The 27740-nt window shown below is 37.7% G+C and overlaps 1 protein-coding gene across 7 annotated transcripts in view; it reads left to right on the forward strand.

Annotated features, from left to right (window-relative positions):
* The window catches only part of UTRN (utrophin), a 540243-nt gene that overhangs the window by 491748 nt on the left and 20755 nt on the right, over positions 1 to 27740 (forward strand). For all 7 annotated transcript variants that reach the window (XM_043888655.1, XM_043888654.1, XM_043888656.1 and 4 more), the window contains 4 exons: positions 13340 to 13476; positions 19572 to 19610; positions 19837 to 19902; positions 21765 to 21830. In XM_043888655.1, the coding sequence (XP_043744590.1) occupies positions 13340 to 13476; positions 19572 to 19610; positions 19837 to 19902; positions 21765 to 21830 (308 nt within the window). The remainder of the gene's footprint in view (positions 1 to 13339; positions 13477 to 19571; positions 19611 to 19836; positions 19903 to 21764; positions 21831 to 27740) is intronic.

Here is a 27740-nt window from a genome sequence, read left to right on the forward strand (position 1 = left end):
GCAAATCAAACCAATCAATTCGAAAGGAAATCAGTCCTGAGTATTCATTGGAAGCACTGATGCTGAAGCTGAAGCTCCAATACTTGGCCACCTGATGCAGAGCTGACTCATTGTAAAAGACCCTGATGCTGGGAAAGATTGAAGGCAGGAGGAGAAGGGGATGAGAGAGGATCTGATGGCATCATCAACTCAGTGGACATGAATTTGATCAAGCTCCAGGAGATGGTGAAGGACAGGGAAGCCTGGGGTGCTGCAGTCCATGGGGTTGCAAAGAGTCAGACATGACTGAGCGACTGAACAACAACAGCAAAGTCAGCAGGGCTTCCCCAGTGGCTCGGCGGTAAAGAAGCTGCCTGCCAACACAGGAGACCCAGGTTCGATCCCTGGGTCAGGAAGATCCCCTGGAGAAGGAAATGACAACCCACTCCCGTGTTCTTGCCTGGAGAATCCCATCGACAGAGGATCCTGGTGGGCTACAATCCATGGAGTCACAAAAGAGTCAGACATGACTTAGAGACTAAACAACAACAATGAATTCAATAAAGGTGTTTAAAATTACTATTTTTCTTGGCCTTCATAGTGATTCTTAATAATAACTCATAAAGATTTTGACAAACACCCACAATTTGAAATCTACAGCTCTTCAGCATCAATCTGTGGTCAGTGGGGTGAACCTGAGAATCACGGATACACTGATGAATTTTACTCTCTGGCTATCATTTTAGGATAAAATCTGTTACCCAAAGCTTGCTAGTCTTTGCAAAATCACTGTTACCATGCTTAAGAGTACAGCTTGCCCTGCATTATATAGAATGGCTTCCTTTTTGAAGATGTGTCCTGGAAGGGTTTTTTGCCCCTTTCTGAAGTTTGCATAGCAATATTAATCAGCAGCCTCCTCATCAGTCACCTCTTAGGGCAGGTTATTTTCTGCATTTGACCCCACAACTTTTGATAAAAATGACTAAAAATATACATAAATTGAATCTTTGAAAGACCTACTGTTAAATTCAAGTAGTAATGAATTACTTGATATAACTGCTTTCCAAAATTTCTTTTCTCTTTCAGTGAGCTTTATTCATTTATGGTATCTGTTATCCAGTGTTCCGTCAACTCATCTGATGTCTGCTTATAAAATGAACTCAAATGTGAATTTTTCAATACAGTCATAGTAAGCACTGCTTAAATGTTAAATGGATTAGACCTTTCTGTATAAATCCTGATGTTGGCATTTCTTATAGTACATCTCCACTTATGGTTAGGAAAATGCCCTAATCACATTACTGACTTGATTTCTTTCCCATTCAAGTTTGTTTTTCAACTGAATCTGAATGTTTCTGTTGGTAAAAGCTTTCCAAAGCTTATAAGCTTTATTTTAAACCCTCAAAGCTCAAAAAATATTTTTTCAAATGTATCTTGAAAAAACACTGTATTATCTATGACAGTGTTTGTCTTTAGATGTAGAATGACTAATAGTGTATGAATTAGCTATCCTAATTTATGAAGATATTTTATGAAATTGATAGTTAAAGCATTTATCTACAGAAATGAAATAGAATTTTTCTTTTGCTAGGAAATGACTTTTTAAAACTCTTATTTCCTCTCCACCATTCTATAATCCAGATTTGTACATTTAAAGTTCTTTCATGAGGCCCAAAAAGAGTTCATCTAAAATAGACAGCATGACATAAACTATATTTAATGCTTGTTACCATTATCTCTCCATTCATTTGAAAATCCCACTTTTTCACAAAAACATGACTCTAATTTTCTTTGTGAAATCTTCCCAAATTTTGTTGCCTTCTGCTCAACAAAACAGGTCATTCTGTGGTTTTGACTACTAGCCCTTGCTTTACTATTTGGTATTTGATTCTGTGTTATCTTGAATTGTTTTCTCTGTTGGTGTTTTTGCCTCTTCAACTATCTTTTTCACTCCTTGGGACATGGATGATTCATACTTTTCCTAATATGCGTAGTTAATTCTGGTACACAAAAACTGAATGTGCTTATACCTGATATCATAAATACTATTTATAGAGTATTAAAGCTGGAAAGAGTCTAAGAAAATACCTAACTCATCCTCAGTTTTTAAAAAAGACTAAGTTGAAAAAAAAGAGACTAAGTCTTAGAGAAAGTAAGTGATTTGTTTAAAGTCAGTGCATGGATTTAGTGATTTATCCACATTTGGGAAATATATATACAGGTTAGCTCATTAACAAACAGTGTTTTCTGTATGCTTGGTGGAATATTATATTTGTTGAGTATACCAGGCATTTTGCTTGTTACTAGAGATACAGAAAAAATATAACCAAAGAGAGAAAAAAGGCTTTTATGTAGATAAATTCAACAGGACTATATATAATATTTTTTTAAGAAAGAATAAGCTTATAGACTAAGATAATACATGTTTTTCTTGTTACCTGTGTACTGTATGTTTGAATTCTGGATTAACATTTATTTTTAAAAATAGTTACATTTTATATGCAAGATACTCAAATTTTAAGTTTCTTGTTTATTGGAATGAGTTAATGATCATTTAATTTCACAGTGAAAATTACCGTAATTTGATTTTTTTTAAAAAAGTCTATGTTCTCTGTTGTAAGTAACCAAATTTAATTCCAATTAGAAACATTTTTATGTTAGGCCACACAGTAGATAGTTCTTTAAATTAGAGAGGGGGATGATGTATTTCATGTATGACTTATAAGAGTTCGTGCCATAACTGACAGTGAGAGAAGCTGGATAGCGTTAAATATGAATGAGAAAGCAAAACATTTGGAAACGCTACTGGAGGCCAGCATGAGTCACCGAGAGATGAGTAAATTGCTCTGTTGCTACAGAGTGCAGCTGAGGTTGGTTGGCAAGGATTTGCAGTCTGTGATTCCATCACTGCTTAGTGAGTTTGGAATTAAAAGATGGCAGGTAGAATTGAAGGCCAAGGGAGTGTGTGATTCAAAGGTATTAATGATACTAGAATTGATCTGGGCTAACCTCATGCTGAAGAAACCAAAGGCTCTAGATCAAGATAATGAGGCCAAGAAGTTAGGAGCAAGAGTCAGAAGGTTTGAGTTACTGAAAGGTTTTTATGAATTAAAAATTCAGGTTTGAAAGATGTTTTGAGTTAGAATGAAGCCCGAGGTGGGGCCAGCCCCCAGTGTATGATAGAAGTGCGATATAGGAGGTTTTAGAGATGAGATGGCATTTAGAAGATCATAAGTATGTCTCTAGAAAAGTGGCCGATGGTAGCCGCATCTGGCCAAGAGCAGTCAACGGGGAACAGATAGGCATATTGGTCATAGGTACTAAGGCTGAGGCTAAGGGGGAAATGGCACAGACCTCCTTTGTTCTTGTTGTTTGATTGTATAAGTCCTTGATGGAAAGGATTGTAGGGGAGATGGTATTGTCATGGGAGCATCAGTATTTACTGAAAGAGAAAGAATGAAATTGCAGTTATGAACAAGATGTAGGGGAATGTGTTCATAAGTAAAATACAGAATCCACACTAACAGCTAAAAGGGAAAAAGTAAATAAAAGATAGAGGCTGTGTGCATCTGTGGACAGTGGCCTGATCCACGTTGGGAAAGTGGGGAAAGTGAATAGAGTGCTTGCTCATTGGTAAATACAGATATCAGGAACTGAAGCAGTAGCCCAGATAGGAAGATATTTTGAGAGTCATGTTAGCTTAGGGAGAAGGGATGAGATATTTGTAAAATTTTATTTCTAGCAAAGTCAGCAACATCAGCTACTTCCAGCATTCAAATTGTTGGGAGCGGAATCAAGGCAAAATTCTCGCTTACATGCTGGGTTTGGACAGGACTAGTTTGTTCTGGTAGTCATGTTGAGTTCCTGGTGAGAAGAGAGGAGGATAGGTAACCGTCTATTAAAAGTTAGCAACACTTAGAACGTATTGCATTTTTTAGAAAGTGTATGTTACTTTTAAAGCAACAGGTTCAAGAATGTTCTTCTCACTATTGGTTATCATATAGGGAAAAACTAAATTTCATATTTTCAGTGTTTTTAGAGGTATAGAAAAATCAGTTTCCTACTGAAAAAAACAGAAAAAGTTTTCTTTTTAAAGCTAAAAGTGAAATCACTCTTTTCTTTACAAACAATATGTCACTGGCAAGAAATAAACAAGAAGAACAAAGGGGAAAAAACAGAAATAGTTGTTTTGTCGACCCCTCCCTACTCCTGCCAACATCAATGTATTCGTAGGACTGTAAACATCAAATATAGAAAATGCAGATTCATCCTTTGGGAAGCTCTCCACTGAGTTAGTGTAGTTTGTTTCTGGCAGTCTTACTTCTTCGGATGAGACTTGGGGTGTTGCCAATAGGCTAAAAATGCACCATCATTGCTATTTCTCTGTCCTCAGCATCCTAAGTGGTTTTTTTAGTTCTTGCCCAGTCTCCTTTGTTTTCCCAGTAAGTTGAGTGCATTTAGATTGCGTTGTTCACTTTTAAGGTGACATTTGAACGAAATCTATTGTTTGGATGACTCATTTACCCTACTTATTCTTGACCCCTTGATGATTTTTTTAATGCTAATGTTTTAGTTTCATATTTTTCCATTAGAACTGAGAATGCTCTGAAGCTTGTCTTACTAATTTCATCCTACCTATAGAATTCGGTGTATCAGAATTTCAACTTGTTGAAATCATTGAAACTTAAAGCGAAGCTGAGAGGTTGTTTTTCATTTTTTAAAAAACTATTGGAATGTCTTGAAGATTAGCTCTATGATAATGCAGTGTACTTTTTACACTTTGCATCTGTCATTTGAGACTATTGACTATATATTTAAGAAGTAAATCCTGCTAATGAGAATCTTGTTCAACAGTGGTTTTTGTACTTGTGAATGACCTAGATAATATTATTTAATTATTCTATTCATGTGCCAAAGATCATATTGTTTCTTATGTAACCTTGATTTTCCTCCTTGTTCTAGCCTGTTTTCCTCTGTTAGCCTGTTCATGCATATATGTAGTTAAGTTAAAAATATGATGTTGGGAGTATTTGGTAAAGAATTAGATAATACTGCTATCCCTAGTTATGAATTGACCAAAGGAATTTTTAGAAGATTTAAAATGAATATAGTTTTGGTTTTTGAAGTAGAATTCAAGAGTTAAAAATCATCTCATACCAGCTTACACAGGAGTTTTTGGGGTTTTGGTAGAGACTTACTGCAGGCTACCTTTTATAATTCAGTAACACATTTTAAATAATTGATTTGTACTAGTTGGTAGGGACCAAGTCAAGAACTAATTACTTGCTATTATCCAAATAAGTTTTCATTATTATCTCACTGCTACTTAATAGCTGCATAGTAGTGAAAGAAAACGTAAGTGCTCACTTGTCTGTGTAGGTTCAGTTTTAAAATGTTTTTCGCAGTGACTCACCTTCATTAGATTTCCAAAAATGACAGTTTGAATGACAGTCCTTGTTTGAATATGTGAGTTCTTACATAATTGTTACAAATCAATCCAGAAGGATTTGGGGGAGATGGTGGTAGCAATGGCTTCAGAGTTTTTCAGTCTATTTGCCTTTGCCATTTTCCTCCCATTAGTAAAGTGGTTATGTAAAAAGATACATAGCAGATAGACAGCAATACCAAACCTCTGGATAATATTTACAACAAAACTAGGTAGTGAGATATCCCCCAAATAAATTTAGGTGGTAACAAGCCATACCAGTCACAAAACTTGCAAGATATTGTCAGGGAGGAAAAAAAATTTACCTCTTCCTTTTCTAGATTCTTCTGGCTGGTCTAATAATTAAATTAACATGAGATAGATTAACAGGAGAAAATCTAATGTTAATTTTGTGCATACGAGAGACTCAAAGAAGTGACCAGAGCCAGCAGCTTCTGTACCTTTAAGACAAGCAAACACCAGCAAAATAACTTTGTGAAGAACTGATAATGCAAAGAAATTTAGGCTTGGGTACCAATTAGTGACACATCTAAGCAGATGGTTTACACAGCTTTCTCAGCCTTGAAGTCCCTCTTTCCATTGATAAGGATGTCTCTGTCCCTCCTGTTGCAGCGAGACTACGTTTTACATGGGAAGTGATTTCCTGCTTTCAGGGGAACAAAGAGGAGGGGGGTCAGAGTGTTCTAGCACTGGCTGTTTTCTTTTTTTTTTTTTTTTCCATTTATTTTTATTAGTTGGAGGCTAATTACTTTACAATATTGTAGTGGGTTTTGTCATACATTGACATGAATCAGCCATGGATTTACATATATTCCCCATCCCGATCCCCCCTCCCACCTCCCTCTCCACCCGATTCCTCTGGGTCTTCCCAGTGCACCATGCCCAAGCACTTGTCTCATGCATCCCACCTGGGCTGGTGATCTGTTTCACCCTAGATCATATACATGTTTTGATGCTGTTCTCTCGAAACATCCCACCCTCGCCTTCTCCCACAGAGTCCCAAAGTCTGTTCTGTACATCTGTGTCTCTTTTTCTGTTTTGCATATAGGGTTATCGTTACCATCTTTCTAAATTCCATATATATGTGTTAGTATGCTGTATTGGTCTTTATCTTTCTGGCTTACTTCACTCTGTATAATGGGCTCCAGTTTCATCCATCTCATTAGAACTGATTCAAATGAATTCTTTTTAATGGCTGAGTAATATTCCATGGTGTATATGTACCACAGCTTCCTTATCCATTCATCTGCTGATGGGCATCTAGGTTGCTTCCATGTCCTGGCTATTATAAACAGTAGCACTGGCTGTTTTCAAGTAACTTTAACAACTGATTGGTATGCCCTTTTGTCATATTTGGGGTGATAGAACTCAGGAAAAAATTAGAAATAAAAGAAAAATAATTTTGAAAGTTAAAACTAATTAATTTTAGTCTTAATAAACAGAACACATAAATACCATAAAAAAATAGAAGGTAAATAAGAGGCGAACTTTAAAGCTCAAAGAAAAGTTAATAGAGGCACAGAGGTAGAAAACAAACGTAAGGATACCGAGGGGAAAGCAGGGGGTGGGGGGCGGTGGAAGGGGTTGAATTGTGAGATTGGGATTGACACATATATACTGTTGATACTGTGTATAAAACATAACTAGTGAGAATATACTGTATAGCAAAAATAAAAAACCTCTAAGAGAAGTGAAGAAAGCAACATAAAGGATCAAGAGAAAATGACAACTACTGAAGATAGTCATGAAAGAAAAGAAAAAATGGAAAATATGGACAAATATGAGTCCATGAAGAAGAAACCCAAGGTAAAGTAGAACAAGCACTAGTAATAAAAATGCCAGAAAATAAGGAAAACTAATCAATTCTACTTCCAAAATTATTTCTTAGAGAAAAATCTTTCCATTTACCAAAAAAAAGAAAAAGTGAATCTCTATACTGAAAGAGTATATTATGCCTGAGGTGTCCAACACTGTGGAATATCCTGGTAAAATTACTGGTCTTTGAAGTAAAATGAAGTCTTTTGGTCATTTAAACAAAAGGAAAAACTGAACTAGAAAAGAAAGAAAATTAAATAACCATCAGACTTTTCAATACCAATGCTTTATATAAATGAAAATGGAGGAACATACTTAAGAAACTCAAGGGAAAAATATATGAACCAAGGATTTTATATCTAGAAAAACCAACTTTCTAGTAACTAGCAAAGAACACAGGACATCTGTCATCAACATGTAAGAACTCAGGTAATATTGGTCCTATGAACACTTCTTGGGGAATTTTTTAGAGACCAGACTTCAGATAACTAAAGTAACTAGAGAAATAACATCCTAGGGACTGATGGATTAACAACATTAAATACATTGTTACAGATGGTAAAGAGTCTGCCTGCAAAGCATGAGACCTGGGTTTGATCCCTGGGTCAGGAAGATCCCCTGGAGAAGGGAATGGCTACCCACTCCAGTATTCTTGCCTGGAGAATTCCATGGACTGAGGAACCTGACGGGCTGCAGTCCATGGGGTCATAAAGAATTGGACACAATTGAGCGACTAACATATACACAGCTTACTAGAACTTAAACAGGACAACCAGGAAGAGGCCCCTACAGGCCAAAGATGGGACACTTTGAGCTTCAGTAATGATAATATAGTTAACCCTTGAACAGCTCAGGGGTTCAGAGTACCAACCCTCTGAACAGTGGAAAATCCATTACAGTGGGTCCTCTTTATTCATAGTTTGTGTAGTGCTATCCTGCGTATTCAGTGAAAAAAATAGTATATGAGTGGACCCACGTAGTTCAAACCCATGTTGTGCAAGGGTCAACTGTAATTGACCCTTTCATCAATAGATGAAAACCATAAATATATTAATCTATGAGTTCATAATGATATTTTGAAACAATTTAAAAATTGGTCATCTTTGGAAGATGATACGAAACCAATCCGTTACAGAGCAAAGTGGTCAATAAAAGAGAAAATCAAACATGTAATTTGCTTTCTTGAACTGCACCACTGAGTAACTAAACAGATGGGGAGGATGTCTTTAATTTTTTAAACTAAAAATGAATGATAGAATATCACCATTTAAAAGTCCTCATTGGATGGATATAGGCATTTAGCATGAAAGGTACTGAAGTGAAGTGAAGTGAATTCGCTCAGTCGTGTCCAACTCTTTGGGACCCTGTGGACTGTAGCCTACCAGGCTCCTCAGTCCATGGAATTTTTCAGGCAAGAGTGCTGGAGTGGGTTGCATCTCCTTCTCCAGGGTTTCTTCCTGACCCAGGGATTGAACCCAGGTCTCCCGCGTTGCAGGCAGACACTTTACAGTCTGAGCCACCAGGGAAGCCCATGAGAGGTGCTAGGAGTACATAATCGAGATGACCAGACATCATGTGTCTCCTATAATCCTATGAAACACCACCAATAATCTTGCCAGAAGTGCAAACCTGAGTTTCATGTATTCTCTGGATCCAGCTGCCAATTGGAAGGAACATGCTAAACTGCACCAAAAATGTGCAACCAGCAAAATCTAGGCAATAGAAAAAACGCTACCAGTCGAATTGCCTGTGTTTCCAACAGATAAGTTGTAAGAAAATGCACACTATGAAGAAGAACTCTGGTAGGTTATAAGTGACTTTAAATATATCATATTTTTTTAAATGAGCTAAACTAGACTATAGTATCTAAGGACGGACATTGGAATGATAAAACTACTTTTAAAACACAAGGAAATTATTGTCACAAAAATGAGGATGATGGTTTTATGGAGGTGGGGAGGGGTTGTAACTGGAACAAGTCTTCTGGAATATCCAACAAAGTTCAATTTCCTGACTTGATGGCATTTACCATATAATTTATTTTATTAAACCATATGTCTGTTGTATATAGTTTTATATGTGTGTTCTATTTTGCCATAAAAAGGAATAAAAATAACTCAAAACAGTACCAAACGTTTTAAGACTGATTATCTCTGGGTGACAGAAGAACTGGTAATTTTAATGTTTCTTTTTCTCTTTCATGTGTATTTTTTTCTAATTGTACTTACACTGAACATTTCTGAGATATGCAATTTAAAATTAGAAAGTGACATTTCAATATAAATTTTGTAAAAATCAGCCACAGAGTATCTTGGTAGGACTTTATTTAAAATAAAGGGGAAATTCAGAATATTATAATATTTTAATCAATGGCTGTGACTTCTTTTTCTTACAAAACTTAAAACTGTTTAGTTTTTCTTAGAGAGGTGACACAGTGCCAGTCTGGTGAACAGATGCAGGTTTGCAAATTTTCCTGACCTTCTTGATCCGAATCCCTCTAAGCCTTAGTGTCACTTTCCTTTTGGGTCAAAAAAGGGGTGACGGTCTCATCACACTTGATAGTAAAAAGAAATTCAAGGAAAGCTGTTTGTAAGGTGAGACTTCTGTGCTAACACATCACCCTCATTACATCTACTGAGCTCTACAAAATCTTGTGTTCTTTTTATTTCTTTGCTTAGAGCAATAAATGAAAACCTAGTCTTTCAGGAAATGCATGGATAAGTTAAAACGCTGGATAATTTGTGTAGTAATGAATGGTCCTTTCAATTTCATCTTCACATCATATTATCCATAGCTGTTTGCTTAAAAAAGAGCAACTCTCCATTCTAGCATGGAGACGGAGTTGAGTTTGATGATATTGATTATGCTAGGTGGCTGGTCCTCTGTTTGACCTTTTTACCAGACTGTTGCTCAAGCACCTTCAAACAGAGAAATATTAGGTACTATCATTAGATAGCAAATTAGACCATATATGTACAAATAAATTTTAACCTTTTTTGGTGAGAAAATAGGCATAATTCATTTTCTTGGTTCTATCTCAACTAAGGAATCACATTCCTGTGGGATGAATTACTTTTCACTTTTTCTTTTAATATTGCGCAAAGTTTACGGTGATAGCAAATTTAGTGCCCTTAGATAACGAGGGCACTTTCTCCTCATTAGCAGTCTCTATATGAGAATGCACTGATTTTTTTCTAAAACTAAAACTTGAGCGTTATCAGAAACCCCTTCTATAACTTTTTGGGAGGCAGGTAATTGTTTTTTGTTTGTTTTTTGGTGGGAGAGAGAAGGGTTTTTATTGCTTGGCTGGTTTTGCTTTCTTCTTCCATATCGTGAATGTCTTTACCTAAAGAATGTGTGATGTGGAACGGGACTTGTACTTTTAGATGATATGTCATTTTTTTCCCCATCAAGAGTTCACGCTGAAACCCAAATAGAGATAAGCTAGAAGAACATTATGCTTAGTGAAAGAAGCCGGTCACAGAAAACCATATATTATATGATTCCATTTATAAGAAATGTCCAGAATAGACACATCCATAGAAACAGAAAGTAGATTAGCAGTTGCCAGGGGCTGAGGGGAGGAGATGGGGGTGGCAGTGGGGGCGGGAATGATTGCTAATGGGTACAGGCTTGCTCTCTTTTGGAGGTGATGATGCTATCCTAGAATTAGATGGTGATGATGGTTGCACACCACCGAGAATATACCTAAGGGTCCTGTATTGTAGGCTGTCCTGGAGGAGGTGCCCTGCCCACCTGACCTTTCTCCCACCCGCCCACTCAGGGTTGCCTGAGTTAGAGACCTGGATGTGGCTTGAAAATCACTCATCCGAGCAATATAAACTCTTTTATTGCCTGATGAAAATAGACCAAGTAAAAGCTGGAGGCCATTACTTCCTTATCTCCTTGTATATTAACAATGTGTTAAGAGCAGACATAGAAATAAATTGGGTCATAAATGCTTATTCTTGCATGGGGCCTTCTTTCTTTTTGTATTTCTATCGTGGAAAGCCTCTTCCCTTTTTTTTTTTTTTTACCAAAACATTCAGGATAAACATATCTATAAACTTAATGATCTGCGGCTGTGATACCCATTGCTGAAAGTCCAAATGTCCTTTATAGCAGTCCTTTATATCCTTTTGGCTTTATTCTCAGGACCAGGCACTATGTCTCTAAATATTGCCTTCTTTATTCCCAACTGTGATCTGCGCCTCTCCCCTGTTCTGCCTGGTTAGACATAAATACCCCCAAACCAGCATCTCATAGCAACCTTCTTCCCTGTGTAGAGTGCCTTGGATTCTTTTTTTTTCTTTTTTTCCATTAGTAGCTTATCTTCTACACTTTATCTTTGGGAGGGTCTGTATCTATATAATGCAGGTATTATATAGTTTATTCTTTGTTATTCAGAAAAAGATTTGACATTGTGGGTCTGATAGCAAGGTCCAGCGATAATGTGGGCTTTGCTTGCTATACATATTCTTTTAAATAAAGATAAAACTGATATATACATAGCTTGGGCTGATTTATGTTTTCTCTCTGCTCTGCAAGGTTAGAGAATCAAGTAGTAGTAGTAGTTTAGTCGCTCAGTTGTATCCGACTCTTTGCAACCCCATGGACTGTAGCCCACCAGGCTCCTCTGTCCATGGGATTCTCCAGGCAAGAATACTGGAGTTGGGTTGCCATTACCTTTTCCATAGAGAATCAAAAGTTCCCTTAATTGTTTACTAGAAGAAAACATATTTAGGTGGCATGAGAGCAAATAGGAAGTAACAAAACCATGTAAGGATTGACTCAATTCAGTTGTTTCAAAAAATAATATTTTGTTAAGCTTCTGTTTTCAAAACAAGTTTGTATGAATCCAGGGCATGCTTGTCAGGAGGGAAAAGACAGACTGAGGAGGGTGCAAAGGATGGGGGAGCAGGTGGCAGGTAGGTCAGTCTGTTGAGCACTCAGTTTGTTAATGTAGAAAAGTTCTCTGGTTTTGTTTTGTAGCAAGTGAGGTCCGTCTAGTTGTAGAAGAGATAGTCAACTAGGAGTCAGCTGATCAAGGTTCCTGTTCGTTTCTGAGCAGATCAGTATTTTTGAATATATTTTCAGAAGGTCCAAAGTTGATGTCTGTTTAACATATTCTAAATAAAAAGTAGAATCAATGATAAGAGAGTAGAAAACTGGGGCTCAGAGAACAGTTTATGAAATGAGATGAATGGATGGGGGTTGATTTCAGCCCACCTCACCCTAAATGATTATATTAACTAGTCATATTGAAATGCTTTTTAAAAAAGTCACAATTAGTAATTTAGCCCATGTCAAATGCATGCTCTGCATGTGTACGTGTGTGCACGCTCCAGTCACTTGGTCATATCTGACGCTTTGCGACCCCATGGACTGTAGCCTGCCAGGTTCCTGTATCCATGAAATTTCCCAGGCAAGAATATTGAGTGGGTTGGTGTTTCCTACTCCAGGGGATCTTCAGGACCCAGGGATTGAACCCACATCTCCTGCATTGCAGGCAGATTCTTTACCACTGTACCACCTGGAAAGTCCCATGTCAAATAATTATACGTTTGTATGGACAGGAAAGAACAAAGAATCTGAGAGTATTCCGTGCAGTACAGAGAACCAACGTGGCCCTGTTCTTTCTCTCGTGTGTACTGTTTTCTCTTTTTCTAGATAACAATTTGTGCTGGCTTCTGTGAATTATGAGGATGTGTGTGCCTCATTACTTAGCTAAAATCATATAATATCTAGAGTACATCATCATCAAGTGTTTAATAGCAAATTGCAGCTTTTTTAGTGACAGGAATCAATGAATAACATTGCCAAAATTGATTTTAACATATTGGGGAAATGATCTACTTATTGTTTATTCTCAACAGAATATTAAAAATTATAAGCTAATTGCTGGATTGCTGGGAATATTTAATGATGAGTCTTGATTGCCATGTGTTCTCATGACCTTGTGTGCTATTCCAAAAATACATAAAACTACTGAAGGTGTTGTCATTTAATTGCATCAATTTACATCTGCTCTAATTTGATTGTAGATAGTTTTCTCCTTCCATTTTAATGAGAAAAGTGTAATTTTTTTCAACTGCATAGACAACATCTGGGGAAGATGTACGGGACTTCACAAAGGTGCTGAAGAATAAGTTCAGATCGAAGAAATACTTTGCCAAACATCCTCGGCTTGGCTATCTGCCTGTCCAGACAGTTCTTGAAGGTGACAACTTAGAGACGTAAGTTCAATTTTACTATTAAACTTGTATCTGTATATGCTCTTATACCTGATACTTTTATATTAGTGACAAAAGATAAATCTGATACCAAAAAAGAAGTTGTGTTTTGGTAAAATGTTTCATCTACAAAGAGGTAAAATAAACTTGGAATCAGTCTTTGCAACATGAATTTTGACTGTTTGTTTTTGTCAGCACAGGTTTAATTTTGCATGTTTTCCTGAACTTTTGAAATATGTAATAATATGTCCGCCTTTGCACTGGTCATCTCTTTTAAAAATACTTAAAGCAAATTATTGTATTTATGCTCTTTCATTACTTTATTTTCCATTTTCCTCTCTTTGTGGGATTTTTTTTTTACTATTTCTTATATGTTTTGCACTCATTTTACTTATTTTAATATGTTTGTTAATAATGCTTAATTCCTTGCTTCAGATATATACCTATATGAAATCTCATCAAAATCTCACATTGCGTTTCTAATTTCCTTTTTTCTTGAACATGGAAGTGAAATGAGATAGCTTTAAATAGAACCTGTAATAGACAAAGTTTTCTTAAAAGTATATCATTTGAGTTTACAAACATAAATGAAACAAAGTTTCAGATTGCAAAATTACTTTGGGATTATAAAATGAAGGATAATAGTTTATAGCCTGAAATGAAAAGAAATTTTAAAATGAGCCAGAATAAATTCAAGAACAAAATTTAAATTACTAAGCAATTATATGTCAAGATCAAAATAAATATGATTTTAAATCTTTGAATTACTTTTTTTTTGAAATATCAGCATAAATATGCCTGCCAAGGCAATTTTCTTATGCTTGAATCTTGGGGAAAATTAAGTTTTATTGCTAATCATCACCAGAGTTCCTAGTCATAAAGAATAGTGGAGTTCTAGTTACAGAAATATTCCTTCTCAAGTAACTATAGAAGAGAAGCTCTGAAGGGTGGAGTTTTCTACATTATAAAGTAAAGAAAACTGAAGTAAGAACTATAAAAATGTGTTGACATTTAACCTTCAAAACTCATAGTTAATTTATTTGTGTATATGAGAGATAATCAGAGAACAGTAGCAGTCCAGTGTATTATGACAGTCCACGTCTCAAAGATGTCAAAATAGAGGGATAGACTATTTAGTTCAGTTTTTTTTTCCATATAAAACCCTTTGGACCACGGGCTTTACTACATTTATATGCAATTTTTTTTTTAGTTTGTTGAACTACTAAGAAATAAAAAGACTACAGACAAAGTAAAGTGGGTATTTTTATCCCTCCATAGGTAATATTATGGATGTACATGAAGAAAGAAATACAACACGGCTATATATGTAGATAGGTCCAAAAATACCACATACTCATTTAAAGCATACCAAAAACTTCAAACTTTTTGATAACTTTGCTTGATATCAAATTCCATACAATTAAGATATATGCCTCCCAGTCATTTTTTTCCACAGTACGTTTTAGAAGAAATTTTATTGAAATGATTTTATTTTAAGGCACACTATTGAAATACTTGGGATTCCCTGATAGCTTGGTTGGTAAAGAATCCACCTGCAATGCAGGAGACCCCAGTTCGATTCCTGGATCGGGAAGATCCACTGGAGAAGGGATAGGCTACCCACTCGAATATACTTGGGCTTCCCTAGTGGCTCAGCTGGTAAAGAAAATGCCTGCAACACTTAAAATCTGTAAAGAAAGGTATATTTTTGATCCTGTCTTTGTTTTGCGGATAGATTATTTTCCCTTTCTTTCGAAAGGTATATAATAATACATTCCTATTTGTTTTAGTATCTAACATATAGTTTAACTATGCTGAATACCTAATAAAGATAAAGTGTTGCTTATCTTGGTATCAGATCTAAATAATCTTTAGAGTAAGTGCCTGAAGCATAGAATTATCACACAGTGGTTTTATTTACAAGATAATTTGATAGGTTTGAAATAGTGATGTGCTTTTGACTCTTTGGATAAACCATTGGCATTTTATGTTCCAAATAGCTACATCCCTTGCATGAGTCATGCGGATAGATAGATCTTTTAAGTTGCTTTTAAGCAGTTTTGATAATTTGCCTTTCACTGTTAAAATAATGACTGACGTTAATAATTCTGAGTGATTCACTTAAAGGAAAAGGGAACAGAAAAGTGTGTGCCAAGTAATTCTGTGCTGATTTTGGGCTGTAACGCTGAAGATGCTTCATTTCATCAAAGATGAATGTACCAGCATTTCAGTGAGAGGAAAATGAGAGAAAGAAAAGGAGTGTAAGATTAAATCAGATGTCATGAGATCCTTTTTTGAAAAAGATTTATGAGCTACTGGATACATTGGGCAGATTTTCTCCCTTTTTTAATCCTAGAACGTATTCTTAGAGTCGGTATAGTTCATTTTTCTACTGAGCCCTTTCTAGTACAGGGCCACTTAATCTTCTGGTGTAACAATTTATGTGAGTAGGTAGTAAAAATTTTGATTTCACTTATTCTGTTTGTGGGAGGAGAACATTGGAGAAAAACCAGTGAAGTGGTAAATGTGTTGAAGTTATTTATGAAGCTGATTAGAATTTCCTTTTGCTTCTTTCTCTTTCATCCCTGCAAAATGTAATGTCTTATCCCCTATCCAGTAATTTTACATGCATGCATGGAGGGGATTTATGGGAAAATTAGTTATTACTAAAAGGAGGTAAACAAACCCATGCTTAGGTTTATTCAATTAATTTTATAACTATGCAAGATTTTTTTCACAAAAAATAAATCAAAATAAATGAGTAGAGCTTGATGAAAGAGTTATTACCATTGAAAATAAACCTGGGAAACAAGCTCAAAGGGTGACAAAGTAATTTGAGAATTGAGTGAGATTTATTGCCTAAAAAGGTAGCTTAGTTTCCCTGAAAATTAAAAGGAATAAAATAGGCACGTCTCCCTGGTATTGGTTGGGCTTCCCTGGTGGCTCAATTGGTAATGAATTCGCCTGCAATGCAGAAGACCTAGGTTGGATCCCTGGGTTGGGAAGGTCCCTTGGAGAAGGAAATGGCAACCCACTCTGGTGTTTTTGCCTGGGAAATTCCATGGACAGAGGAGCCTGGTGGGCCTCAGTGCCTGAGGTCACAATAGTCAGACACGACTTAGCGACTGAACCACCGCTACCGCGTGTATTGGTTAAGGTGGAATAGATGAGTTTCTTGGTTTTTTAAGTTCGTACTGTAGCAAGAACCATCTCATAGTAAGTGGAATTATGGTTGTGGGAGCATTGGACTGGGACGAAGTGACAGTTCATCCCCAAACTGAAAGATCAGTAGGACCCAAAACTCAGTGTTTGCTACCCCGGGGAGGAGAGGGAGAGTTTCCCAGCAAGGCAAACATTTTCAAAAGGTGAAAGACAACCCTGTTTTGGAAACTGGAATGAGAAGTTGAGAACTGTGAGGAGAAATGAGAATGGAAAGGAAAGCAGGAAGCAGATCATGATCAGTCTTATAAAGCAGGTGAAGATGTTTGTAGTCTGCAAGAGCAGAAGGGAAGAAGGCATTGAAGCTTCATCTGTTAGAGCCGCTGGGACCCCTGCTATGGGACAGATGGACTTCTGAAGACAAACAGAGGGGAAGTGTGAGAAGTCTGCTGAGAACTTAAGGTGCTGAAAAGTCTCTAAATTCATCAAAGAAAGTCTGGATTGCATTTCCTATAACATTAGGTATATTTAGTAGAGTCTCATGTATTAGTGTGTGATTAGCCAAAACACCCTGTTGAGACACCACTCTGGAACACAGTTGAGAGGCAGCATTATGAAGTCTGGGTTAACATAGAGATTGGTCTTTTCTTAACCCCCTTTAATCATGGATTCTAACAATTCAGGGAGAATATTGCCCAGTTTTCTTCTTCTGGAATTAAATGAAAAAGCTTATCAGTTAATATATTTTCTACAAATCAAAGTGCTTTGAAGTCAATAAAGCCTAAAGTTTTATTTATTTTTAATCATTTTCTTTTCTCAGAAATTTTCACAATATATAAAGAAGCTTTCTTTTGAGACACTCTTCGGTTCAGCTTTTTGCCTCTGCCATTCTTATCTTAGTTCAATGAATCACTATTGTACTAACTGAATTAACTTTATCAGAACCAGTCAAGCAGTTTCACAAAGCTTTTCTGAGTTCAATTAAGATTTAAATATATATATATATATACACACACACACACACACACACACGTATTTTTCTTACATTTAAAGCTCACAGCAAACGTTGTATAGTTGAATTTTAGAAATGATCTCTGGGGCAGTTCCTGTGTTTTTTAGAAAGTGTTGAAAGTGAGAACCCAGGTCTCCTGCATTGCAGGCAGATTCTTTACCATCTGAGCCACCAGGGAAAGTGTATAGAAAATCATTTATCTGACACTTAACATCTGTATTTCAGAGTTAATGAAAAGTAGTGATGTGAAAGACTTTCCTGGTGGCTCGGACGGTAAAGCGTCTGCCTATAATGCGGGAGACCCGGGTTCAATCCCTGGATGGGGAAGATCCTCTGGAGAAGGAAATGGCAACCCACTCCAGTACTCTTGCCTGGAAAATCCCATGGGAGGAACCTGGTAGGCTACGGTCCATGGGGTTGCAAAAAGTCGGACACAACTGAGCAACTTCACTTCACTTCTAGTGATGTGAAAAAAACTATTGAATAATACTGTTTTCTTTCATTGTTATGTCTATTTTATACATGGGTTATTAAGTCTATTTACAGTATAAATGTTCTGACAAACACAGACCAAATAAATGCCTTTTTTTGAAATAAGTCCTAAGAATCTCAGTTTTCCACACCAGTAAGATGACTTTCCGTCCTTTTAATCTTTGCTTTGTAGACATCAACTTTTGCTTTTCAGTGGGAGATAATGAGATCATTAACTTTTTCTTAAGTAGGTATCTATAATAGAAATAGGAGAATCAAGTAGATCTAGAATAATTTAAATTTCTCTTCTTCTTTGTTTCAACCAGCATTAGCTTTTGCAGGAGACTTTATTTAATTAGACAACTAATTTTCTTTAGGCTTGTAAATTTCCACATTCATCAGTATTCCCCCACACCTCCCCACACCCCCAATAAAAAAGGGTTAGGGTTTGAACTAACTTTTTATTAGGATCATTTGTTTTCAAACATTTCTTACAGAATTGGGGTTTTCTAGGCAGTGCTGTGAGATTGGAGTGTATCTCCAGGGCTAGGAATGATAATGAATAATTAAGTTCCAGTCTCAAGCTCTGACTCTAGTAGACAGTGTTCCTTTTATCAGTTTCTTAGATAGAATTTCTGGATAAAATTTTGTTTGATAAAAGTGTATCATGATCTAGCAACATTACTTTCAGTTTTATGGATAATCGAGAATTTTGGCCAGGTGTAGAGGAGAGCATCTAGGCTGTATCTTTTTTCAGTGTATCTGTGAGGTTGAGATACTCCGTGTACACCTTTATTTGGATTTTATTTAAAATTGGGGAAAGGGGACTCCCCTGGCAATTCAGTGGTTAAGACTTCGAGTGTCCAATGCAAGTGGCGCAGGTTCCATTCCTAGTCAGGGAACTAAGATCCCACATGCCATGTGCTGCAGCCAGGAAAATATGTTTTTGAAAGATAAATAAAATTGAGCAGAGATTCAGAACATTTCCATTTTATTGCAACTCTGCCATCAATATATAATGTAGTCCTTGGTATTTAACTTTACCTTTCTGATCAAGTTTCTTCTGCAGGAAAAACAAAAATATGATTGCACCTCTGTCCAGTACATTATGAAACATTACTTTTTAAATTATCCCATAATTTTGAGCTATTTTAGAGCATTCTCTTTCTTTTTCCAATCAGACTATTTAAATGTGTTTGCTGTCTATAACAAATATCCTATAATATCTGTGAAAAGGCCCCTGCAGGCACTTGGATACATAGCAGCTTTTCTAGAATAAACAGTCATTTCTGTTTGTTTTGACTTCTTTCATGGTGGACCTCAGGGCAACCAAATGCAGGCGTGGAAGATGATTGAGACTGTACCCCACCCCCCACCCTCCGACTGACCGCTTTTATCTTAAATTGCTCTAAAGTGTTTGTTCTATGACTTTTGTCTCCTTCTGCCCTCTTTGCAGCCCTATCACACTCATCAGTATGTGGCCGGAGCAGTATGAGTGAGTATCCACTGCTCCGTATGCGCAAGACGGATGTTCTGATCAGTTTTACTAGCATGGGGTGATTACTAAACTCTTATCCTAAAATAATAGTTCTGCCTCCTGGGTAACAATCCTAGTGGTTTGTTTGCATGTCAAATTCATGATTTAACTAAGCTAACATTCGTAATAGTAACATCTGTCAATATTTGGGCATAAATCTGTTTCTTTGCTTTCTCTCTTCCAGCCCTTCGCAGTCTCCTCAGCTGTTTCATGATGATACCCATTCAAGAATAGAACAGTATGCTACACGGTGAGAAACTCTGCTGGGATCCCTCCACCATACTGCCACCCAGAATGTATTTCTTTCTGTATTAATCTTATATCATTCACATGCCTTGATTTAAGAGATGTAGTTTTGCAGGAGTGATGATTCTATTATATTTGAAATCTGGGCTTTCATCTTTCTATACTGTAATTTGCACTTTACCAAACACTTGCAATATATTCTACTGAGTAAATCTCCATGGGATGTGATTAGTGAGCTCATGAGAATGCAAACACTGTACAAACAGGATTTAGATAATGTAACCCAGTTTCAATGAATGAAAGTACTGAAAGTGTTCTCAAGAGATGGTGTACGTATGAATTACAATATGTAATTAAATGTATGCTAATACTTTACCACAGAGGTTTATTTTGGAGTTCCCAAACAATATAAAAGTATAAGCTGGTCTTATTGGATTGTACAAACTTTTAACAAATATGTACTAGGCATTGACAGTGCTAGTAACTGGCTATGCTTTAAAAGGTTATAGTTCAGCCTATGGTTGCTGAGGGGAAGGATGATGGGATGGGACAGTCAGAGAGTTTAGGATAAACATGTACACACTACTGGATTTAAAATGGATAACCAACAAGGACCTCCTGTATAGCACAGGGAACTCGACTCAATGTTACGTGGCAGCCGGGATGGGAGGAGAGTTTGGAGGAGGATGGATACGTGTATATGTATGTCTGAGTCCCTTTGCTGACCACCTGAAGCTATCACAATATTGTTAATCAGCTACACTTCAAAATAAAATGAAAAGTTTTTTTAAAAAGGTGTGAAAAATCTTAAGGACAAATATAACACCTGAAAAAATAAATAAATAAAAGGCTATAGTTTAAGCAACATAATAAAAACAGTCACATTTGAACTGAGTCTAGGCCAAGTAGAAATTTTAGGAAAAAGTGGAAAAACATGCTTAAAAGCATTGAGCTCGGAAAGAATACAGTTTATTTAAAGAATGGCAAGTAGAGAAAGGGGCAAGGACAAGACAGTCACAGTGAAGGGACGGAAGCTAAAGTCCAGTACTGTGGGGCCCACTTGCTAAGGATGGGCTTCCCTAACAGCTCAGTTGGTAAAGAATCCACCTGCAGTGCAGGAGACCCTGGTTCGATTCCTGGGTCAGGAAGATCCACTGGAGAAGGGAAAGGCTGCCCACTCCAGTATTCCTGAGCTTCCCTCGAGGCTCAGCTGGTAAAGAGTCTGCCTGCAATGCAGAAGATCTGGGTACGATACCTGGGTTGGGAAGATCCCCTGGAGAAGGGAAAGGCTACCCACTCCAGTATTCCTGAGCTTCCCTCGAGGCTCAGCTGGTAAAGAGTCTGCCCGCAATGCAGAAGACCTGGGTACGATACCTGGGTTGGGAAGATCCCCTGGAGAAGGGAAAGGCTACCCACTCCAGTATTCTGGCCTGGAGAATCCCAGGGACTGTATCATCCATGCGGTTGCAAAGAGTTGGACACGACTGAACGACTTTCACTTTCACTTGCTAAGGAGTAAGATTCTGTCCTTTGGTAAAGAGGAGTTAAGGAGAATCTTTAAAGATGAGAGGGAGAGGGACATAATCAGATGTGTGAGAGAGTGAAGACTGACTTAAGAGTCTGAGAGATGGTTCACTAGGAAACTACATAACATGATGTAAAATAAAAGTCTTTAGGCCTGAAGGCGGTGGTAATAGAAATAGAACTCAACATTAGATGTTGTTCTCATTTCAACGTCTTGTTAGGGAATTTGAGCTGTTCTGGATTTTGTGGGAATTAGGACAGTTTAAGAAACACTGAGGCTGTAACCAATCAACTGTACCCTATGTGGCCACATTCTCTAACCTCTTCATTTTCGTTTTTCAGACTGGCCCAAATGGAAAGGACTAATGGATCTTTCCTCACTGATAGCAGCTCTACCACAGGAAGTGTGTAAGTAAATCATGAAATTAATGCTGCCTTGGAAAGCTGGTTCTTATATTATGGCTGTCGGAAGTAATCTTCATTGACTGTGGCTCTGAATTTTGATCCAAATCAAAATTGATAAGTGTGGTTATAAAAATGTCTACATAGATTTTATGGTTTCAAGCCATGATAGTATAAATTGGATATGTTTATTTATTTAGTTTCATATAAGTTACTGAAAATCCTATATTTGGCTACTCGTCTGCCCTAGGAAAATCATATTATTTATTTATAAATACAGGTATAGATATTCATTCCATTTATCTGATATTTCTTGTTAATTTAACAGATGTAATTCTATAGAATATGTGCCATTCTGTAAAATTCTTTTCCTTCTGCATGCTCATATTTTCTCCATAATCTCTGCCACTTAATAGTTATGACCTACACAGGCTTGGACATCTACTCCTTACCCTTCACTGGAAAGTGTTAACTCCTCTGCCAATAATTTGATTTTATTAGCAACTAGGAAAAGCCTCATTAACTTTAGAATGCTTTTTAGGAACCTTTCTTGGCAGATATTTTATCTCTGATTATTCCACTGTCATGTGCCATCTTGCTTTTATAGCTTTTCCCACCCTCCACCACCTTGGAATTAACATTTTCAATTCTGAATGGTGTCTGTGGTTTCAGCAGTGTCGAGTTTAGTTGACTCACCCAGTCATTGTGGTTTGGATCTGGTGGGAAGCTCTAAGGTTGCCAGGAAAGTTGTCGAACTTGGTTCTTAGGTATTTTATACTAAATAAGATTATAGAGACAGCCAAGTTGAAATACCTAAGATACTCTAACATGAAATGTCTCCTGGTCAATATTTTTAAAAAATTGTTTTACTATCATTAAGCTTATAAATAGAAGTTCTCAGGAGATTTTTCAATTTTCAATTTCAAAAAATAGTAAGTTAGTACTTTATAACAATACAGTAGTGACTTATACATTATTATTAATGTACTGTGTGCTTGGAACAATTCCCAAACCAAGGTAATAGCATATTCATAATGCTTGTTTCATATTTAAACTCCTAGTATGTATTTCTTATAAAGCAGTTAAGTATCTTGAATATCCTAAATCGACATATTTTCCATCAAGGTTGAGAAATAGCTAAAGAATTAAACAAAATTTAAAAATACGAATTAAAACCAAACTTAAATTCTTTAAATGTGTTTTTCACACCTTGAGATCCAAGTAAAGGCAATAATCAAATTTAGTATTTCCTGTTTTCAAATTAGAATAGACACCGTTTTATTTTTAAGTTTAGCACTAATGTCTGAGAAATGACAAAATAATCATATGACTAACAGCTGAATACATTTTAATATACTGTCAAGAGATATATTAACTCATTCTTCCATCCAAAAAATTACTTATTGCATGCCTACCTTGCAGTGGTGTTCTGGAGGCAGTTATAAGAGCTGGTTGTTAAATTTTTAAGAAGTTTGTAAGCTGCTTGTTAAACAAACACATTTTTAAAATTAGTTTGTATATACTTATGGACTGAAGCCCACCAGGCTTCTCTGTCCATGTAATTCTCCAGGCAAGAATACTGGAGTGGATTGCCATGCCCTCCTCCAGGGGATCTTCCCGACCCAAGAATTGAACCCGTGTCTCTTACATCTCCTGCATTGGCTAGCGGGTTCTTTACCACTAGGGCCACCTGGGAAGCCCATGTATATACTTACAAACCAGCAGATTAGATTAAAATAGTAACAAAAGTAATACTCAGAACTCATTACATCTTAGCTATTTTACCTCATTTTACTCTTACCTATGCTCTTGGGGTGTCAGGGGCTGTGCAGCTATGTATCTTTTTTCAGCTCTATATTCAGTGAAGTCATTAGCTTAAATTGGCCATAATAAAAGTATTTAAACCATAAAAATTAAAAATGCTACAAAGCAGAGCCTTTTTGTTTATTGATCTTGTAGAGAACCTGCTGGTGAACACTCAGCAGCACACCCCTGACATGCTCCCAGTTCTGTAAAGGCCGATGCCGTCTTCAGGAATCTTACAGGCTAGCGGGGAGATGGATAAGTGGTCCCACAGAGGAGGAACATGGTGAGGGCATTTAAAGTAGACAGAATAATGGGACCCAAAGAAGCCCACATCCTAATCCCTGAAACCTATGGCTGTGACTTTACATGGCAACAGGGACTTTGCACAAGTGACTAAATTAAGGATTTTGAGATGGGGAGGTTAGCCTGGGTTATCTGGGTGGGCCCAGTGTAGCCGCACAGGTCTTGATAAGACGGAGGAGAGTCAGAGTTTGGGAGAGAGAGGTAACCATGGGAGCAGAGGTGAGAATCAAAGAGACTTTAGAGGTGCTGCACTGCTGGCTTTGAAAGTGAAGGAGTATGATGGCCTTGGGATACTGGAAAAGGCAAGAAGCAAATTTTCCCTTTTGTGGGAGATTAGATGACTAGTGTTAAGAATGTAGAAACCACTAAAGAGAAATTGTTGTCTAGTTACTGATACATTAATATTTTTAATGAATATTTTAATAAATCTTACTTTGATAAAGCCAATCTGGAAGTCCTTTGCTCTCCCACACTTTAAACTACTGAGTGTTTTGGGGGTCTTTTCCTGTGAACATGCAGAGATCATTCAAGTGAGAACATTAGCAAGGACTCAACCTTCGAAGTCCTACTTTGGACCTAAAGTCTGGTGGTTTGACAAAATTTGTTGTTGTTTTTTAGTCACTAAGTCATGTCCAAATCTTTTGTAACCCCATGAACTGTGTAGCCCACCAGGCTCCTCTGTCCATGCGATTTCCCAGGCAAGAACCCTGGAGTAGGTTGCCTTTTTCTTCTCCAGGGGATCTTCCCAACCCAGCAATCGAACCTGTGTCTCCTGAATTACAGGCGGATTCTTTACAATTTTGCCACCAGGGAAGCCCCAAATATTTTCATTTTAATTGGCATTATTGACTTGACAAAGTGAATAAGTATTACAATAACAAATATCTTTTCTCCCAGTGGATAGCTCATCCCAATGAGGGTGACTTTTCCCTCCTACAAAGAATGCTCAAATTACTGCACAATTGCACTCATCTCACACACTAGCAAAGTAATGCTCAAAATTCTCCAAGCCAGGCTTCAACAGTATGTGAACCATGAACTTCCAGATGTTCAAGCTGGATTTAGAAAAGACAGAGGAACCAGAGATCAGATTGCTAACATCTGCTGGATCATTGAAAAAGCAAGAGAGTTCCAGAAAACATCTACTTCTGCTTTATTGACTATGCCAAAGCCTTTGACTGTGTGGATAAACTGTGGAAAATTCTGAAAGAGACGGAAATACTAGACCACCTGACCTGCCTCCTGAGAAATCTATTTGCAGGTCAGGAAGCAACAGTTAGAACTGGACATGGAACAACAGACTGGTTCCAAATAGGAAAAGGAGTACGTCAAGGCTGTATATTGTCACCCTGCTTATTTAACTTATATGCAGAGTACATCATGAGAAACACTAGGCTGGATGAAGCACAACCTGGAATCAAGATTGCCAGGAGAAATATCAATAACCTCAGATATGCAGATGACACCACCCTTATGGCAAGAAAGTGAAGAAGCACTAAAGAGCCTCTTGATGAAAGTGAAAGAGGAGAGTAAAAAAGTTGGCTTAAAGCTCAACATTCAGAAAACAAAGATCATGGCATCCGGTCCCATCACTTCATGGCAAATAGATGGAGAAACAGTGGAAACAGTGGCAGACTTTCTTTTGGGGAGCTCCAAAATCACTGCAGATGGTGACTGCAGCCATGAAATAAAAAGACGTTTACTCCTTGGAAGAAAAGTTATGACCAACCTAGACAGCATATTAAAAAGCAGAGACATTACTTTGCCAACAAAGGTCCGTCTAGTCAAGGCTATGGTTTTTCCAGTAGTCATGTATAGATATGACAGTTGGACTATAAAGAAAGCTGAGCACTGAAGACTTGATGCTTTTGAACTGTGGTGTTGGAGAAGACTCTTCAGAGTCCCTTGGACTGCAAGGAGATCCAACCAGTCTATCCTAAAGGAAATCAGTCCTGGGTGTTCATTGGAAGGACTGATGTTGAAGGTGAAACTCCAATACTTTGGCCACCTGATGTGAAGAGCTGACTCATTGGAAAAGACTCATGCTGGGAAAGATTGAAGGCGGGAGGAAAAGGGGATGACAGAGGATGAGATGGTTGGATGGCATCACCAACTCAATGGACATGAGTCTGAGTAAACTATGGGAGTTGGTGTTGGACAGGGAGGCCTGGCGTGCTGCAGTCCATGGCGTCGCAAAGAGTCGGACACGACTGAGAATTGAACTGAACTGAATTGATTCCCTCCTTTGAATTGACAGTGCTCCTCCTGAAAGCAGGGTTAAGAATGAAACCTACTATTTCCCTGCCTCTCCTGCTAAGTTTCCCATCTAATAATTTAGCATCTTGGATCATAGGATACAGCAAGAAATGTTTGCTGCCCTTATCAAGACATGGTGTTGTTCTTTCTTTGCTTTTAGCTTAGATCAAAGCTTATCTGTTTCTTATGGGACCTTATTGTAGTAGCAGGAAGTATATGCGCAATATGAGCTTCCCAGGTGGCGCTAGTGGTAAAGAACCTGCCTGCCAATGCAAGAGACTTAAGAGATGCAGATTCAGTCTCTGGGTCAGGAAGATCCCCTGGAAGAGGGCACGGCAACCCACTCCAGTAATCTTGCCTGAAAAATTCCATGGACAGAGGAGACTGGCGGGCTACAGTCCATAGCGTCGCAAAGAGTCGAGCACACTGAAGCTACTTAGCACACACACGTATGCAATATAGTCTAACCCTGGCCTTTTCCTGGAAGTCTCTTAAGGCTCTGGCATTGGTAGGATCCTGATACAATCCCCAAAGACAAAAGATGACAGTATTCAGTGCCACCTAACAATTCAACAACTTTTGAATGAGGGATCAGTGGCTTTCTAAGGCAGACTTGGCTCTTCTGCATCACCCTCAGATCTATCTTGAGGCAACCAACATCGGTATTAGCAATTTAAATCCCAAGGTATTAGTAATTTTTATTGTTGTTGGGAAGGGTTAAAAAAAAAAACAGCTCAGAGTGCCTTAAGCCAAAAATTGTATGTTAGTGAACTTCTACAATAATTTTGCAATTTTTTCTCTCTTGAATTCTCCACCTTACCCCTAGGCCCTCTTGAGTTGAGGTTTTTTGTTATTCCAATCAAGGCTGTAGAAATATTACTAAATATCTCTTGAATAATAATGGTGATGGTGCAAAAACAACCACCATCTCCTCCTTGATATAGATAGAGACTCCTCTAAGAGCCGGGCAGGGCTTTCCTGCTGACTCAGTGGTCAAGAATCTGCCTGCAATACAGGAAATGCAGGAGACATGGGTTTGATCCCTAGGTTGGGAAGATCCCCTGGAGGAGGAAATGGCAACCTACTCCAGTATTCTTGCCTGGAGAATCCCCATGGACAGAGGAGCCTTGTGAGTTACAGTCCATAAAGTCTTAAATAGTTGGACACAAGTGAAGCAACTGGGCATGCATGCAAGAGCCAGGCAGCCACTGTTCTAAGCACTTTGCCCACCGTTGCTTATTCAGTTGTTCATGATGCTCTTGTTACACCACTTTATAGAGGAGGAAATCAGGACCCCACAAGGTGAAGGAGGACGCCCAGGGTCTCGTAGTCAGTGGTGGAGCTGGGATTCAGACTCAGGCATCCTGGCTGCAGGCACAGGGACCCCTGACCATGCCTGACTGCCTCACTTCGCTGCCTCAGCTGGTGTGGGAAGGGAGGGCTTCCTGCAGTGAGGGAGGTGGGAGGGTCAGAGCATCCACAGATCCTTCCAGGCCCCTCTGTCCTTGTTCTGCTTCTGCTCATGTCCATCTGTGCTCCAGCTTCACAGTC

The sequence above is a fragment of the Cervus elaphus genome, chromosome 26 (assembly GCF_910594005.1).
Source record: "Cervus elaphus chromosome 26, mCerEla1.1, whole genome shotgun sequence".
Lineage (NCBI taxonomy): Eukaryota > Metazoa > Chordata > Mammalia > Artiodactyla > Cervidae > Cervus > Cervus elaphus.